Here is an 18,761-nt window from a genome sequence, read left to right on the forward strand (position 1 = left end):
ACCGCAAAGTTTTACCAGGATCGACGGCGCGTAATTAATTGTGTTCAATCAAGGCGCAAGTTCATCCATTAGATATTTTAAATAACCAACAGCAGCATTAAATGCTTTGTTTGTAACAGAGTTGCAGAGAGTACGTTTGAGCCTCGCAGCCACGGCAGCTCGTAAAAAACAAGCACAATATTAAGCACAAAATATGAGACTGACATCGATCTAAATAATTTAATTTGCATAATCTGCGTAATAGATTACATCAACGCATCGTTCCAGCCCTAATCTTAATACATGTAGATAGCATTATAATTCATTGTTAACTAATATAGGTTTCAGGGCTCTACAGTGCAAGTTTTTCACTTGCATTTGCAGCAACAAAAAGATTTGACTTAAAATAGATGTCTGTGAAAAACAGGAATTGCAATATGACTCAAAGTGGTTATTGTCAATGATTTAATTTAAAAATGTGAGCGCTCCACGTTCAAAGTCAAATCGCGGCGCTGTTGCGCATTCTACAGGCTCGCTTGTCAGAGCAGTTCGCGATCAATGAATACCATGCATTTGTCAAATGCTTATGATTTACTTTTGATGAATTATGACTATGTTTACTCGATGGTGTTGTATTGTAATATGTTTTAAATGCTTGTAAGACTGCATATTTTAGCTCCCTCATATGTTTGAGTGAGCAGCTTGAAGTAGTGAAGAAATTTCAAAATAAGAGTCCCGTTGTATTTTGGGCTTGTTTGTAATTAAAAAAAAAAGTCTTCTTTTTCTAGCCACTTAATTCAACAAGACAAATTGCAACCATTTTGTTCGCATATACTCCCGAAATTGAATCTGTGTGACCTCAAAATTTATTTGGGAGCATTTGTGCAAATGCAAATAATTGTTGTGGTGCGACCTTTTTTCTAGAGATGCATCGGTCGACCGGTGTGGTGAAGAGATGAGTCCCACCGTAGAGATGAATCCCACCGTAGAGATGAGTCCCACCGTAGGACCCAAGCTATCCGATTGGTTCAAAGCACGTTTTATGGGTAATCGCTTTAGTGCCTGGTTACAAATACGACAAAGTCACTTTATTATAGAAGTCGTTTGATCTACGTTATAACGACCATTAATGTCTTTTAACTTATGTTTCAAATACTAGTATGTAACCAAAGCTATTGATTGTGAAATTAAACATTTCTCGTTTTTTAGTTAGCTTATACATATGCAATTAATTTACTATAAAATAGCTGTTTGTCTTTCTGTAAAGCTGTGTGTACTGTGAAAAGCGCTTTACAAATAAATATATTACTTGATGGGCGTTATCCCACTTAAGATGGGACTTATTTCTCTGGTGGAACTCATCTCTTCACCTCACCGGCCATAAATCGGAAACTCTAAACAATAGTTTGTGCTCTAAACACACGATCGACAACCGGCTGGTTTTTAGTTTAATTTTGGCTGAACTCTATTCCAGACTTGCACACAAACTGCATTGTAATAATTTCCCAGAATGTCATTTGTGTGAAAACATTACGAAGTCTGTTAAAAGGACGTTAACACGGGCCAGAGACGGAACACGTTAAAGACGGACGCAAAGAGGAGAGCGCAGACATGGAGCAGAGAAAATACCAGGCACAGCAAGATCACTGTTCGCGATGCGAAATATAGGACGAAAAATATAAATATTGAATGGGGGTGGGGGTTTATATGAATGTATCTCTGAAGGGAACTGACTGACTTCAGAATAGTTTTGATGGCATTTTCTTTTCCTCTTACCTCCGTATAAAGTAGTGTTTATAAGCGCTGCTGCTTTGTTAACAGCGGTACCCAAAGAAACGCTTCTTTTTCCGTAAGCGCCACCTGCTTTCAGAAAGTGAATTTACAATTTTATTCATTCAATCAGTCTGGTTTTGTTTTGTGCAGGTGTGTCTTATGTAGCACAATTTAAAAAAGCAAAAGTCAGACCATTCTGTATTTGCTCTAAGTCTTGAAAATTATGCAATCTAATTTAAATAAAAAACAACTGCTCATTCTACATGTGTGTAGCATCTTTGTTTGGATCGTGATTTAAAATGCATTTCAAATGGCTACAGATGTATGTTATTTTTAAGGCCAGTTTGGCCTGTTATAGAGCAAATAAACAACAAATAAGTTTGCTTAAACAAAACTCTTCAACCGGTATCGGAATTGACAAATTTCCTTGTAAAAAAAATTGGAATCTGCAATTAAAAATCATGATCGGGGCATCACTTTCGTTTTTGTTTCTCTACAAAACGTGCTGTTTTTAGATAAAATAAATCTTTTAATATATATTAACTGTAGTTGTGTTGCTTCTTATTTTTTGGTGGGTGCCGCTAAATTTTTGGGAGCACCGGTTCTACCAAGTAAAAAAGTTAATTTCGAGCCCTGTTCAATGTTTAGAATATAAATTATTATTAAATGCAGTTTGAAGCAGAAATATTTAAAAAAGTGTAGTTTCAAATAAATAAAATAATTTTGCTTGTAAATATGTCCTCGTATCCCTTAATTAAGAAAAATAATTTAATACAATTTCATTGTGCCCCATAAACTTCTTAATTTTTCAAATTAGGAGCATATGTGGTCCTTGGGTATTATAAAATGAGTATTAATTTCTTTGAAAAATAATTATTGCCCACTTGATCTGGATGATATATTTACCTTCTGCCAGTGTATTGGTATATACCATGCAGTGTTATATTATTTTAGTCATAGTTTGACCTATTTTTCTTTTTGCCTTGCCCAGGTCAATGGTTGCCTCCAAAAGGCCGCTCAAGGTCTCAGATGAACGTCTCCAAACGTACCTGCAGCGACAGAATCAGCATCTTGCTGCAGCCATTACAGGCAACGACCATGAGCCTGAGGTCGACCCATACGCTTTTGTTGACGGAGATGTTAAGTTCACCTTCTCGGATAAGAAAGACAAAGCAGGGGGAGATAGAGAACCAGGGAAGAAACACAAGGTGAGCGACACTGATATAATCCTATAATGCACTAGTTTTATGGCTACACTAACATTCAAAAGTTAAGGGTTGGTAAGTTTCATTTGAATGTTTTTGAAAGACATCTTATTCTGTAAACTGCATTTATTTGCCAAACATTTGTACGGTATTGTAAAAGTAAAGGTGCTTTTCTCTTTTTACAAGCTAGTTTCAGTTTCACTTGGAAATATGCAATGTTACGGAAGTAAAATGGGCTGTGAATCCTGTTTCACATGGACTCTTTTTCCCTGTGAAAAGGAATTTTAGATGCTGCAGATTCTCCATTGGCAGTGTAGCGTGTAATGTGCTGGCATCATGTCTGCTATCTTCAGCTCATGGGAGATTCCCATCTGAGATCTGCATCTGACACCCTCAAACGTGGAGGAGAGAGCATGAATAGAGGGGGCGAAGACAGGCTCTCCCATTCCTGTTGGATTTTCACACATACTTTTAGCGTCTTTTTGTGGCAGCTGCGGAGGCTGAACAAAAATCAGCTTTGTCCTTCTGTATTCTGTTACTCTATCATTTTGTAAGAGCTTTTTTGGTACCTACTCTCAGAATTACAAGTCATTTGTTTGTCTTGGTACCTTATAGCCTCTTTTTGCAGTCACAGGAGAGGTTTAAGTAATTTGGGCCATATGGTACAACAACCTCATTGCTTATAGCGCACATGTGTATCTATGTTATGTATAAACATACACACAGCGGCATTCATTTGTTTTAAAATACAGTCTACATAGAAAATTGGCTTCTTAACTCCTGTACTCCACCCCAGGGTTCTGCTATCGATAATGGGGCGGAGTGATTTGCACGTACAGGCGTTTATTACGGAGTTGGTCATTAGGATGTGAAGTGTGTGTACGGAGGAACAGATTACACTCTTTATGCAGAGAGACGGCCTGCAGCGTAATGAAATTATGCATGGCGAAATGAATCTCCGCATAGCGTGCGGGTTGCATTGTAATGGTGGCTCTGGGAGGTGCAGGTTGCATGAGGGGCAGGTTAAGGGTCTGGGGTGGGTTTCTAAGGTGCTGAGGGGAAAGCTGCTGTCCCATTAGCCTGCTCTGTTATCTTATATTACAATGTTATTTATTATGCTGTGCGTGGAAGATTTGGTTAATTTGGTGGCAAAGTATAAATAATATTATACTTCCACCCTTCCTCCCTCCCTCTCTTTGATTGTCTCCTGTTTCTCTCCTTAGCTGTCACTCTTTTACTCTTCTTTTACCATCACCTTTTCTGATTGGTCACTTTCTTCTCTGTGATTAATTAACGCGATCATGAACTGATGCACTCTGGACTGTTTTATTGTGTTTTATGGAAGTTAATCATTGAGTTCTCGATTCTTAAATATTGACGACTTCACTGAAAAAATGGTAACTTGATGTAAAAGCATGGTAAAAGATGGTATCTACATTTTAACTGGTTTTACTCAATTCAAAAATATTACTTAACATCACCTTACATTATACTTAACATACATTAATTTATACCAACAAAACTATTTTTATGGGTTAAATAGAGTAGAAATAGCTCTTTAAGGTTATTGCAGGTTTCCACTTTTTAAAGTGTAAATGTTTTGGTTTTTCTCAACTTACTTGCCATTGATATGTGCCAGAAAGTACATTTTGGACCCTGCATATATAATCTAACATAAACTTTGTGTATCTGTGGCTCATATATTACATTTTGAAACATTTCCTATTTTATTTTGCTCTCTTGCAGGGAGAAGATGGCAGTGCTGCTCTATCAGATGGTAAGGATTGTCTTGTTACACTCCAGTGACTCTCTCATGAACCCTCTCAAACCCTGAGTCCATTTATTTTATTTGAAATAGTTTTCCTGTTGACAGCCTGGGCCGGTTTAGTGTATTGTTGCCCATAAAGGTTAAATGTGTTCGCTTGGTGAGGGAAAGGGCTTGTCCTGATGTGGTCTCAAGCCCAGGCTGTGGTTACGCTAGATAAAGCTGGAGAACAGGACCGTGTTAAGCTCTTTCTCTTTCTCTCTTGCTCAGATGCTCAGCGGGCTGCGGCCAATAACCGGGCCACTTCCACCAGCCTCATACATGATTCAGACCTGGCAGTCTCCATCAAAGACCTGGACAACCTCTTCAACTCAGATGAGGATGAACAAACAGTCAGTATCAAGCCGTATTTCTGTTTTCTCTTTCTATTATGTCTCCCCTGAATGGTTTTGCATCACAGTGAATTTTTATCACAATCTGACGCGAGGACTCAGAGTTCATCGCCATACATTATTAGAAGTAGAAATATACCATCTGTACTCAAAATAATTACTGTTAAAGCTTTGCTATTGGAAAATAAGGTTATGTTGTAATGGAAATGTATTTTCTTTAGAGAAATTGCTGTAATTTGAATGAAATCATAGTTTTGATTTTTGGCTAATTTGTGTATTTCTCCATAGCCTGGAGCACGGAGAGCTGTAAATGGAGCAGATGAGAAGTTTGGCAGCAAGGAGTCGAAGCCAGCCACACTGGACCCTGTCTCCTGTATAAGTGAGCACAGACTCTTGTCTATAAATATACAAGTTTTACTTCATCATTGAACTCTGTATACTGCTCCCTGCTGGCCACTGTGACAACTTTTATGTTGCACGCAGACAAGCAGGGACATCATGCATATATTTCTTTGAGAGGGAGCAGCGTATTCATTTTCTATTGCAATTGGAAAAGTTTTTTGTATAGATTTTGACAATAATTATTTTTGTTTTCCACAAGAATAAGTAGGAAATAGGCTCATGAGATGACTTGAAACGACATACTTCTCATGGATGTACTGCCTCATGCATCTTCCTCCTTTCTCTCTGCCCATCCCTCCCTCAGGCACGGCTGATCTACACCAGATGTTCCCTACGCCTCCGTCTCTAGAGCAGCACATCATGGGTTACTCCCCTATGAACATGGGCAGTAAAGATGGCTGTATGGAGCCTGGCTCTGGCCTCAACACTCTGGATGGCTCTACTGTTCTGGGTGGCCAGTTTAAAATCGAGGTGGAAGAGAGTTTCTGCAGCCCCAAACCTTCTGAAATCAAGGTGAGATGCTGTGTGCAGTACAACAAGTTTCCAGCGTCAAGTCGTTTTTCTGTCCTGACAGAAAGCGAAATGTTTTGCAGAATGACACAATCACAGCCAATCAGAATGCCCTTCATGCTTAATATTAGGATTTTTGTTTTTGCAGGGACACAGCTGTTCTTGTTTGTTTACCATTAACAGACAAGATTATGTTAAATTAGAATTACATTAAATTGGAATGAATAAGTGTCTGTGACCCATTAAAAGCAGGGCTGTAACGATACACCAAACCCACGATTCAGTTCGTATCACGTTTTTTGACCCACGATTCGTATCACGATTCTATAACGGGGGCGGGGCATGGGGGTGGAAAAAAAGAGATTTTGAGAGAAAGAAAAAAGATTTGTATTAAATAACATTTGAAAACCCTATATAAACTGAACACCAAAGAACAATATTAACTATACAAATTATTATACTAAACTAAGCAGTGTAGGCTGCTGCTTTTGGGTTGTTTTCTGTGTTCCAACTAAATTGATTTCGGCATGGTGCCGTAGGATAAGCATCTGCATGTTGGACGTGTTGCCGGTCATTTGAGGAAGCTTCTAAAAACACTTACGGCACATTGTGTGGGTCTTGTCGACTACACGATTTTTATCCTTGTTCTCCACCGGGTAGCAGAAATGTTGTCATACTGGATACTGCTGACTTAAATGTATTGGGAGGGTCCGCAATCTCTTGGTTGCATGTTGTCTCACGTTCTTCAACTAGCTCAACTAGCTCACAAAAGACGCTTACAAGTAAAAAAAAAAATAGTTGGTTGGGATGAGTCACTGAGTATTTAATTATAGAATATCAAATAATATCAAAATAAAAAAATCATGTTTTCAGTGCTGATGAGGTGGTGAAGCGTTCATGTAACATCATGTAAGGGTGGCGCAGCCAATAAAGCACCTAAAAGCTGTCACAAAGAACCGGCAAAAGTAATGATTATGAATGTCAAATATAGCAAGAAGACATTTTTAATTGTTTATTAATAAACAAGTGTTTTCTGTCAGTGTTGGCTGCAAAGATGAAGTTGACGATGCTGACTCGCGATCTTCGCAGTGAACGCGCAGAGAGAAATACACATTTCATAGGCTACGGATTACAAAAGCAGCTAGAGCAGTCTGTTTTCTTTCGTTTTGAATTGTCCTGTTAAAAAAAAGACATTTCAATATAGATATATTTCTCAGGTCTGTGAGTCAAGTAGTCTACCTTATACGCTGAGTTTCAGTTCATTTATGAGACGAGCTCCAGTTCACGCGCCGGCGCCTCCGTGTTGTGATTATCTATTGTCTGCTATATTTACTACTTATTTATTAAATCCAGGTAATTGGTTGATGAAACATCGATTAAAATTAAGATACAATTAATTCAAAATGAAAATCACTTTAAAGAAAGGCTGTGTGCTTTCTGTTTGAGATTTCTGTGAAAGTTTTACTGCCGCTTTGAGAGAACTGTCACGTCCGTTTTTTTCTTATAAATGCGAACACGAAAAATAAAATAAAATGAATATTTTATGTTCTGGGGAGAGCCAACCTTTCTTCATCCGGTGGGTAGTACTGTTACTTTTGGTTTGTTCAGTGTAATTCACAGAATTACTCAAATAATATTTTGCCACCTAAAAGTTCAAGATGTTTTGTGTCACGTCCGTAACGCATCTGTATTTCCCTCATATTAAATATAAAATGCATGTGTAGACTTAAATTGTTCTAATGCCTATATAAACAAAAGTTTCAATATATTGGTATTAAATGCATTTTCTGAGAATTTATATTTCAAGTTTTGACTGCAAATGTCATGTCCATAATGCTGAAATTGCCCAATTTAATTGATCCTCAATAGTTTTGTGGTGTAGGTCTACGCATTTTATAATGTTAACTTCAAATAATACTAATAGTAATTTAAAGATGTGGTAGCATTGGATCTGGACGGGAAGGATAACTCTGGGAGTTGTAAGGGGTGTGTCGCGATTCTGCCTTCTCACACCGTGATACAGGTTCGTGGATCTGGGTATCGCGATTTCGGTTTTATATCGCGTATCGTTACAGCCCTAATTAAAAGTAACAAAAAATACAATAAAATTCCCAGGTGTTTAGTTTTACATGTGTAAATAGCAGCATAAACAACAGAACATGAGGATTCATCGTATTATCACACACCTGCAGTGTTTCTGTGAATGGAGAAAAACATAATAAAATCATATGTATAAAAGGAATATATAGACCTATACGCTAAATATATTTCACTTCAATAATTAACAGATTAACAAAATGAAAGAGAAAACTGCGACAAGTAGTATATGCTGAGATTCGGCTCATTTTTGTGGCGCACCCCCAAAACAAGTTCACGGAAAGGAAAAAGAGATGGCAGAACCGCGCGGCATCCTGTTTCTTTTCTTTATTTTACAAAAGCACAATGATTTGTTTTTATTGTGTGTACACAAATAAAAGTAAACTCTTTACAGTTTAGAATGATGTCTTACCCTTACCTGAATGACCATAAATGATAGAGTTTTTGCTGTTATAAACAATTCAAGGAATCACACAGATGCCTCTCTCACACACACACACACACACACAACATATCAGTTCTAGCATTGCTAATCATTCATCATCAAAATAAAATACAGTTAACCAAACATACAAAAAGTTACACTGCTCAATTTAAATAGTTCGTAGTACAGTATGTGCCATTCAGCGTGGCCAAGCACATTTTTGTGCATGTGAAAGATATTACATGGATATTGGAACGTGAGTGAAGTACAAATTCTAGTTTACAAAAAAATAAAAGTTAAGCATCCAGATACATTGCGAAAATGGATAGGCTATCTGAGCCCAATGCCGTTTCTGTTTCAGTTTTGCTTTAAATTAATTTGTTTTTGGCTTGACTTTAATATAGCTACTTTATTTTTCATCCTTGTTCTTTTCTGAATACTGTTGAATTTAAAGGATTTGTTGTGGATTAAGGGGAACTAAAATATAGCCTATAGCTATGTTTATAGTATTTATAATATGTGTAAACATTTTGCTTTATTTTACATCATTTCTGAATGTCATACATTTTTCTCTCAAAAACGCAATTTTAAATGCGTAGCGTTTTTTTTTTTTTTTTACAATGCAGCAAATTGTTTAAAATATCTTGAAAAATAAAAAAATACTTAAATGACTTTTTAAACCATTTAACTAAATCAACAACTGACTTAACCCTTTAAGTGTCACCCCCCTTTTTTTGAATATACATGAAAATGCACATTTTGAATTTAAATGGTTGTAATTCAAGAATGCTTTGGAATATAGACGTAAGATTGGTCTTGTTTTAAAGAAGACATTTGGCAGATTTTTGTAGAAGTGAAATAAATTAAGAAAGTGAAACAGAAAAAAAGTTATAGAAGTTTGAGTTTATGAAAATGTACAATGTAAAAAATTTAATTATTCATATTTTATATAAAATATATATTTTCAAAACCTGGGCGACTCTAAAACTGCAAATAAATCAAAGCCAAAAATCTGAACAAGTTGTGTTTCAAATTTTAGGTTGATATCTCAAAAAATGAGCTTTCAGTAAGATTTTGTTTGGGCGCAGTACCAAACTTTTTCACTAGATGACAACCAGACTCCATTACTGCCCATATAAGGGCGCCTCCATTTCCATATGTGTTTTGAGTGATATGAACCATTATTTCCACAATTTTCATACAATTTATGAAGTAGACATCCTATTCAGAAGTAATATGAGAAGTTTGGCAGATTTTGATATGATTTCAACCTCTAAGAAACATAAAAAGAACACGCATGTGCGTTTTAGCTTCCTGCCACATCATATATTTTTTTCTTTATATAAAAAAAAAAATTCAGACCTTTTTTTTTTAAATAATTGAATGGATGCTATCTTTTGAACTCTTGGCATAAAAACAAACTGAAGTTTCTACCCTTCTTTCATGATTTTTCATGTTCATCACTATTTCAAAATAAAGGTCTAAGAGTATGAAAATATTATTGTTGCAAATTGATAAATTACGGCTCCTCTGTAATTTATCTTGAAAATCAATCACCAAATATGGAAACTAGAGAGTGTAAGCTTTCAAATGATATATAGTTTGTCAAGATTAGTTTAGGTTTAGTATAGGATATTACTGTTTTAAAAATGTAAAGTATTTGGGCCCACCGGTGGGCCCGTGACACTTAAGGGGTTTTAAGCTGAACATCAACCGAAATGCATCATTTTCCTGTTATCACTGTAAAGCTGCTTTGAAACAATCTGTGTTGTATAAAGCGCTATATAATTAAAGGTGACTTGACGACTTATTAATCGGTCAAAATTCTTACTGTCGGTTAACCAGTTAATTATGAGCATCCTGAATGCATTTACTCATTTGAGTGCTTCTTGTGAGAGTCATTTCTATTGTATTGCTGAAGAATATGGACTTATACAACAGCGAATTTAACATTTTGTTTCTTTCTCTCTCTCTCTCTCTTCAGGACTTCTCATTTGTGTACAAGCCCGAGTTTTGTCAACCGTTTGTAGGCTGCTCCATGTTTGCCCCCCTGAAGTCTTTGCCTAGTCAGTGCCTGCCCCCTATCAAACTGCCTGATGAGTGTGTTTACAGGCCCAGCTGGACTGTGGGAAAACTGGAGCTACTCAACTCTGTACCTGCTATGTCCCTTTTCAGCAAGGATGGGTGAGTTTCACATCTGGGGTGACGCACAAATTCACTGAATGAACAACACAACAGAGCCAACAACCTCAGCCATTTTATATATATCTTTACACAGACTTGTGTATGCACTAAGAAGGTCTCACAAAGAAATGTCTGGTTCATATTTCGTCTGTGTGAAGGAATGAGCTGTGCCGTTTCATGGAACTACGTACTCAAGAATGCGTGACGCTCATGGTGTTTTCAGCACCTGCTGTCTCACAATATGAAGACGTGAACACATGAACATATCCAGAGCTGCTCTGAGAGAACGCTTAATGTGCATTTCATAATTTTATTTGAGAAAAACTATTGTCAAATACACTGAAACTCGAAGGCCTTCGCTACAACCCGTCAAAATAAATTTTCGGTTTAACCTTAAGAAATTATGACTCTGCTATAGTACAATATAATTGACTTCTCATAATAACAATAATAATAACAACAATAATATATTAAAAAAACAACAACATTATTTAAAGGGATAGTTCACCCAAATAGGAACATTTTGTCATTATTTACTCACCCTCATGTTGCTCCAAACCTGTATGAGTTTCTTTCTTCTGTTGAACACAAAAGAGGATATTTTAAAGAATGTTGGTTATGGGATCAAGTCAATGGGTTCATTTATTATTTGATTACATTAAAACATTAATTAAATTGTTATTTTTATGCATTTAGTTGATCACCATCTTTTTTGATAATATATTTGTTAAAGATGCACGGACTGCAATTTTCTTGGCCAATTCCGATTTCTGATTTTTTTTTTTGTAAGTGTGACCTGCCGAGTCTGATTTTCTTTCAAAGAACTATAATTGACAGCATATACAAACAAAAATATCCTTTTCTTCAATGCAAATTTTTTTTAATAAAAAAAAAACAAATAAGACAAACAATAGCACAAATAAATGCAGTAGAATTAAGAGAGATATGAAATAAACACAGCTTTAAGTTTTTCAGGTGGGTATATAGTATACAGGTAAGAAATGCTACAGAAATAAAAGTAATCAAATTCAAAATAACACGGGATAGTCTTCATTGCAAAAATTAAACATGGATGAATGCTTACAACTAATTACAAAAGTTATTCAGTCATGATCAGTAGGGCTGTAGCGATACACTAATCTCACGATACGATACGATACACGATATTCGGCTGACGATACGATATATATCACGATATTCAGCCAACGATACGATTCGATATAATTCGATACACTTACATCATTTTCTGAAAGATTTAAAGGGGACAGAGTGATTTTGGTGACATCTTGTGAGTCTTCCATTTACTTGGATTGAATTAATTGAACTGAAAACTGAAAACATCATTTACACAATATATGTCTCTGACTGGGCAGAGAGTACAGCTTGCAAATGCTGGACAAAATGAATCAAATATGTGTAGAGAAAATTAGTTCTATTTATTGAAAGACAACAGTGCAAACTGTAGCTTATAAGCCTTTGTTAATTGCAATACTGCACTTTATTTACTTTTCAATGGAGAGTTAAAAGGTGCAGCAAGTGGCCTGTTGTGAACAGTTTCTTTGCACTGCCTTTTCTTTGACAGCTTTTTTAGCTTGACACTGAACATGTGACGTGCTTCAGTTGTGCGCGAGGTCAAGCCGTCGCACGTCAGGGAAACTCTCTCCGCGCTGGCCAGGGAGGCTTTGACGTGTGCTCTTGCCTGAGTGTACAGCCTGGGAATGCAAACCTTGATGAGGTGTTCGCGGGTTGGAATAGGATAGCGGGGCTCCATCGCGTTCACCATGCGCCTAAAGCCGGCGTTTTCCACCACCGAATACGATTTTTTTTACATTTTTTTTTTTTTTACTAAGCCTATTTAAAATCGTATTTGATTGCAGAGCGCCGCAGCGCATTCACGCAGCACTACCTCGCTCTCGCTCTCTCTCTCTCTCTCTCTCTCTCTCACACACACACTCATCCGTACCTCGCGCACTTTCTCACTCACGGAACACCGCTGCACAAATCTGTCCAACACAGCGCTGTCAATTTCGGAGACCCAGCTTTAAAAAAAGCTACTAGCCAGCATGCAAGGAGCCTAGCCAACAAGGAGAGCTAAGTTGTTGTTTGAATACAGCTGGATTTTCGTCAATATCGATGCACGCGCGCAGCTGGCCACTAGCGGCTGGCTGACCAAATCACTCTTCATGCAACGCGAACGGGTTTAACACGGGGGATTTGAATGGGACTTATGTATCGATACTCGCGGCCTAAAAATCGATACTTTCTTGGGAGAAAAAATATCGATTTATATCGCAGAATCGATAAAATCGCTCAGCCCTAATGATCAGTGAGTGGTTTTCTCTTTGTCTTTTGTTCTTTGATTAACATTGAAAACACAGACAGCAGCAGGTATATTTAACTTCTGTCACTTTAAGAGTTTATGCACGGATCCAATATACTGTTACACAACTTGCGTTATCTTTCTCAACTAATTAGGTTCCAAAACTTACTGTTTAACATCATTGTTTGTGTATTTGACCATTTATAAGCACAGTAAGCCACTCATTTTGGTATTTGCGACTCACAAAGTGCTTGAGACTGAGAGGCGACTTGTGAGCGTCACTTATATAGATCAGTGGTCCGTTTGCTTTTCGTGTGAGCGCGAAACCTGTGGGGATTAGTAAAATTATGCGCAATACAGACAAGTGATGAGACGAGTGAGTGTGAGGAGGCGGGTTGTGTCACTCTGCCGTCAGAGAGAATAGAGTGATAACATGCACCTGACGTTATTCCCTGTGCCGTTGGCAACAAAACGGACCGGCCTGGAATCGGTAAGACGTGAGACTGACTGGCCGTTTATTGGTCTGGGCCGATCATGCGGAAAATCTTGATTATTGATTGATTTTTGATTATTGAAATTAGCAGAAACAAAAAAAAAATGGTTTGTTATAATAAAGCATTTACTGATGATGCTGATAATAATAATAATTGATTGTTTAATACCGTATACACCATGAAACCGTGATATTTTCGGAGACTGTTATCATACCGTGAAAATCTCATACCGCTACAACCCTAACTGTAAGTACTAACTCATGTTCTGTACAATCAGTGCACACCTTTTGTTCTTAGTAATGGCGAATTGAGAATAAAAGCGTAGAACAGGTGTTAAAACACTAGTAATTAGGCTGTCAAATCCATCTGCTGCCACTTTCCTTTTATTTTCCTACATTTAAAGCTGCTTATCTCAGATCTTCTTTACTGTCCTCACTCAAACAACTGTCATCTGGATTGCTTTTTCATCTGATGTTATGAACCTGTTTTCAACTCAACTACACTTTCATTCTATTAGGCTGAAGTTAGGCTTGAGTTACGTTGCTTAAATGCATTGTGTTTTTATACTGCGGCAATATCGAAGCAGATGAAAAAATAATCCAATAAAGTTCTTTTCATACATTAATCTCAGAGCAAAGAGAACACTGTGTTCTTGAACATCATATTTGATGTCAGTAGAAATTCAGTGAAATCGAGAGGGAGGAGGGTAGTGTTACAAATGGTCGTTGACACTGATAAGTCTGGTTGTAAAGTCTACGTTTGTTTAAGTCATTTCAAAAGCCCTTTAAGAGCTAGTTAGGCTTCTTTTATAACCCACAGCAGCTGGGGGAGAGGGCCACGTCTTCAAATGGGGGACCTTCAAATGCCTGCCTGTTTTTAAAGGCCACCGGGAGCCACACTCGGCATTCTCACACACAGACACACACACACACGGTCCATGTGGCACAAGCTGTGCTTTCATTTCTTGCACAGCTGCCTGTTGGACCGTCTGTCTAAAAATAGTTTCTTCTCCCTCCCCCTGGAGGTCTTCTTAGGATACAAGTACAGTACTGCAGCTCATAATATATGTCCAATAATCTTTTATGTTGGTGAGAACAGGATTGACGACATTTTAAATGTCGCTCATTTGTTGTAGGGCTTGATTTCAGTGATGCCCAAATTACCCTCTTGTCTTTTTTTCTGCTTTCTTCACTCTAGTGAAAACAATGCTATGGAGCAAGAGTACATCCAGACGTATACACCCACTCAAACCCACACGCCATTCTTGTCTAACAGTGCCCCGCCCAGCAACAGTGGCGCAAACATCCTCCCGTCCCCTGCCACTCCTCGTTTTTCAGCTCCTACCCCTCGTACCCCACGGACACCCCGGACGCCCAGAGGCCCAGCCAGCGTACAAGGTTCCCTCAAATATGAGAACTCGGACCTGTACTCGCCAGCCTCAACACCCTCCACCTGCAGGCCGCTCAACTCTGTGGAACCTGCGACGGTTCCCTCCATCCCAGAAGCCCACAGCCTATACGTCAACCTCATCCTGTCGGAGTCTGTCATGAACCTGTTCAAGGACTGCAACTTCGACAGCTGCTGCATCTGCGTATGCAACATGAACATCAAAGGCGCCGACGTGGGCATCTACATCAGCGACCCCAACATGGAGGCCCAGTATCCCTGTGGGTGCGGCTTCAGTGCCGTTGTCAATCGGCGCTACGGTAATGGCTCCGGCCTCTTCCTGGAAGACGAGCTGGATATCATCGGACGGGGTTCGGATGTGAGCCAGGAGGCGGAGAAGCGCTTTGAGGTGTTACGGAGCATGTCGCTGGAGAAGACAGGGGGTGGAGGCAAGGATCGAGTCCCGGACGAGCTTATCTCTCTCCTGCAGGATCAGTGCACTAATCCCTTCTCCCCCATCCTGGCATTGGACCCCGAGGGATTGTCTTCCCAAGGGCCAGGGGGCGCCACTGTACCACCATGTGTGCGTGTAGAGGAGAGGGACTTCCACAACGACTGTTACCTGGCTCTAGAACACGGGCGGCAGTTCATGGACAACATGTCCGGTGGGAAGGTTGACGAGACTCTGGTGAAGAGCACGTGTTTACACCATTGGGCCAAACGCAGCGGTAAGAGATTAGAGCACATTCAACGTTTGTTCACGTCTAAAAAAAGCAATTCCTCTCATTAAGCTGGTACATTAATTATCACAGATATGATCACAAAAAGAGGAAGACAATCACATAAACAAAATATAAAATAGCCATAACAATTTGGTCACAATTGACCCTACTTACTTTCATACACATTCCTGGTCTTATTGTGTCTTACAGTTAATTGTTCCCAGTCCTTCCTTTTACAGTTTTAAGAGTGTTGACCAAATATTACCACTTATGTGTTGTTCTAGTAATGCATTGAAATTTCGGCAACCAAAAATGGAGTAGTTTTGGAGTAGTTTCGGCAAAAGTAGTTTTGGAGTGCAAACTTTTCCACTTCTGTTTTTGGCTAAATGAAAACTACGTACATCACTATATTCTACTCATGTTTATATATGATAATAAATATTGAATATTGACAGATTTAAGTGCCTATATTAAACTTTGTCTCTCTCTCTTTCTCTTTCTCTCTCTCATTCTCTCTCTCTATCTCTCTCTCTTTCAACAGCGGTGGATGTGAGTGGGCTGTGCTCTCAGGATGTGTTGAGAGTTCTTCTCTCTCTCCAGCCTGTTCTCCAGGATGCCATCCAGAAGAAGAGGACCGTTCGCTCCTGGGGAGTCCAGGGGCCTCTCACATGGCAGCAGTTTCACAAGATGGCTGGAAGAGGGTCTTACGGTGAGCAACAAGGGTACTTAAAAGACTAAAAAGGCCCACACAATTTTTGGAGGGGAAATGTTCCAAATCATTATTGTTATGGATAATTATGTATTCAAGATTTTTAATAGACTTTGAAACTGATGTCAGGGGGAATCTTGATACTGCTCTCCTGTAATAGTTATGCACTATGCAATTAATGCTGCGCATGCGTGTTGCAGACCATCGCACTGGTGCCAGTACCAATTTTCCTAACTGATAAGCGCTCCCATTTTTGATGCATATGAGAAACATTAAACCGCAAATGTGCCAAAAGCGGAACGAAATAGAGCTGTTTGTTTGAACCGCGCCACAGACCATTTATCAGATCAGCTCAAAGCACACCACAGCGCGAGCTTAGAGCGAATGCATTTACTTGCTGACCGTTTCAATCACACCACCACTAAAGAGCACTGTAAGATCCAGTGAGAATTGTTTGAATTTGGCACAGAGCTCTCCCATGCAAACCACAAATCAAATGCCTTCTGATTTAAACTAGTTTAAAGCCAGATGAAACAGCGTTGAAAACAACATTGAACGGAAAACAGGAGTAACATTGAGTCACAACAACACAGTTAGAAGGCTTTCAATCCACAAGTTGCCAACATTCACCATGATTTACTGTAGTAATAAACCATGGGATTGTTTTCATAACTGATACCATGGGATTGTGGCAGAAATGTGGGATATTCATGTAAAATGTATTATATTATTTATGTTAGACATTAAAATAATTATAATTAGTGTTTTTTATTAAGCTATAGCAGTTTTTGTACATTTGTATTATACTAAAGGTCTTTAGGCTATTGTTTTTCATAACAAATACCATAGAAACATCATAGAAGTCAATGTTACCATCCGTTAGTTTTGATTGTTCGAGAAAACTAGTTAATTTGAAACCTTTTTGCTTTCAACTTTAACAGGTTTAAATTCGTCTTTGTGTCAATGTCACAGGATGTGACGTTTTTTTTGTACAATAGTACAGCAATGACTCATCAGTGTTTCATAATTATTCATGAGACTGCGTGTCCTTATCCGATGAGAAGACGCCTCGCTTAATTATTCACGAAAGCAGCACGCGTTGATTTCCTTGGACTGGCTCTTCAAACAGTGAGAGACGCATTAATGAATCAAAAATGGATTCTTTGTAAGAGATTCTGCATCGCATAAGTTCTCTTCAGTAGATCATTAGTCTTCGACACAAACCCGATTCATCCACACTGTGAGTGTAACCGCTCTTTACGGCCCTTTAACCGATCAAACAGCTTAAAACCACGTAGTCTCAAAAGTTATCAAAGATGCAACAGCGTGCATTTATTTGTGCACTATATTATAGCTGTCACAGGATATGTATGTATTTGTGTAATTTACATTGAGCTTAATAAACCATGTGTATATTGTGTTGCGTGTAATGGTAATTTGCAGCTTGCATTTGTGGGAAGCTTTGATGCTTTTAATATGCGAAATAAAACAGTTTGAATCAGAAGTCTTTGCTGTGTTGTCAGCCTCCCCGCTTCCCCCTCCACTCCGAGGCTCACCACGCCCACTTTTGTAGCATTTTTCAAAACTGTGGTGAGAACTGACTGCTGCTGAAACAAATATGACCCTTTAATTTGTGAAATGCTCACCTGTTTGACGTGTTTGTCATGTTCACAATTAATTGTCTGGGTTGTACAACTTTCACTCAGTAGCAAAAATCTGCCTTTAAACTTGAAAGAAATAAAGATTTGACATTTATCGTGATAATTATCGATATCGGCTGATATGACATTTTTTGGCCATATTGCCCAGCCCTACTCTCCTGTCACTCTGACTTTCTCTTTATTTCCTAATTTGCTCCTCACCAGGCACGGATGAGTCTCCGGAGCCTCTGCCTATTCCTACCTTCCTGGTTGGGTATGAGTATGACTTTGTGGTGCTATCTCCCTTTGGCCTGCCGTACTGGGAGAAGCTACTGCTTGATCCCTTTGGCTCCCAAAGAGACGTAGGATATCTGGTCCTTTGCCCGGACAGCGATGCTCTCCTCACCGGAGCAAAGAGCTTCTTCAGAGAGTTGACAGCGGTCTACGAGGTGAGAATCTTTATTTTAATGTTCCACTGAGATTTTTGTCTGCCACTATCCACCTTATTTTTCAACTAAGAAGTAAGCTATTTCCGGTGAATGTGAGACTTCCCAATTCATTAGCCGCTATAAGTAAATAACAAAGTGCAGTAAACTGTGAAAGTATTTGCGCATCAAACCAGTGTGTTTATGATTACGATAATAAACTAAAATAATATGATAATAAATAGCACATTTCAACATCAATCAGCATAACAGAGTGTTGCTGTACTGCCAAAATAACTGGAACGGACTGACACTGGAAGCCTTGCATGTTCAA

The 18,761-nt window shown here is 38.5% G+C and overlaps 1 protein-coding gene across 1 annotated transcript in view; it reads left to right on the plus strand.

Moving 5' to 3' along the window:
- Window positions 1-18,761, plus strand: part of med13a (mediator complex subunit 13a) — a 117,390-nt gene that overhangs the window by 90,602 nt on the left and 8,027 nt on the right. Inside the window, exons 10-18 of the mRNA XM_056247638.1 lie at window positions 2,744-2,960; window positions 4,704-4,734; window positions 4,993-5,114; window positions 5,403-5,493; window positions 5,821-6,029; window positions 10,532-10,731; window positions 14,743-15,659; window positions 16,195-16,362; window positions 18,228-18,451. Coding sequence (XP_056103613.1) covers window positions 2,744-2,960; window positions 4,704-4,734; window positions 4,993-5,114; window positions 5,403-5,493; window positions 5,821-6,029; window positions 10,532-10,731; window positions 14,743-15,659; window positions 16,195-16,362; window positions 18,228-18,451 — 2,179 coding nt within the window. The remainder of the gene's footprint in view (window positions 1-2,743; window positions 2,961-4,703; window positions 4,735-4,992; window positions 5,115-5,402; window positions 5,494-5,820; window positions 6,030-10,531; window positions 10,732-14,742; window positions 15,660-16,194; window positions 16,363-18,227; window positions 18,452-18,761) is intronic.

This window comes from Rhinichthys klamathensis, unplaced genomic scaffold (genome assembly GCF_029890125.1).
Source record: "Rhinichthys klamathensis goyatoka isolate OS25496 unplaced genomic scaffold, OSU_Roscu_1.1 h1tg000050l_1, whole genome shotgun sequence".
NCBI lineage: Eukaryota > Metazoa > Chordata > Actinopteri > Cypriniformes > Leuciscidae > Rhinichthys > Rhinichthys klamathensis.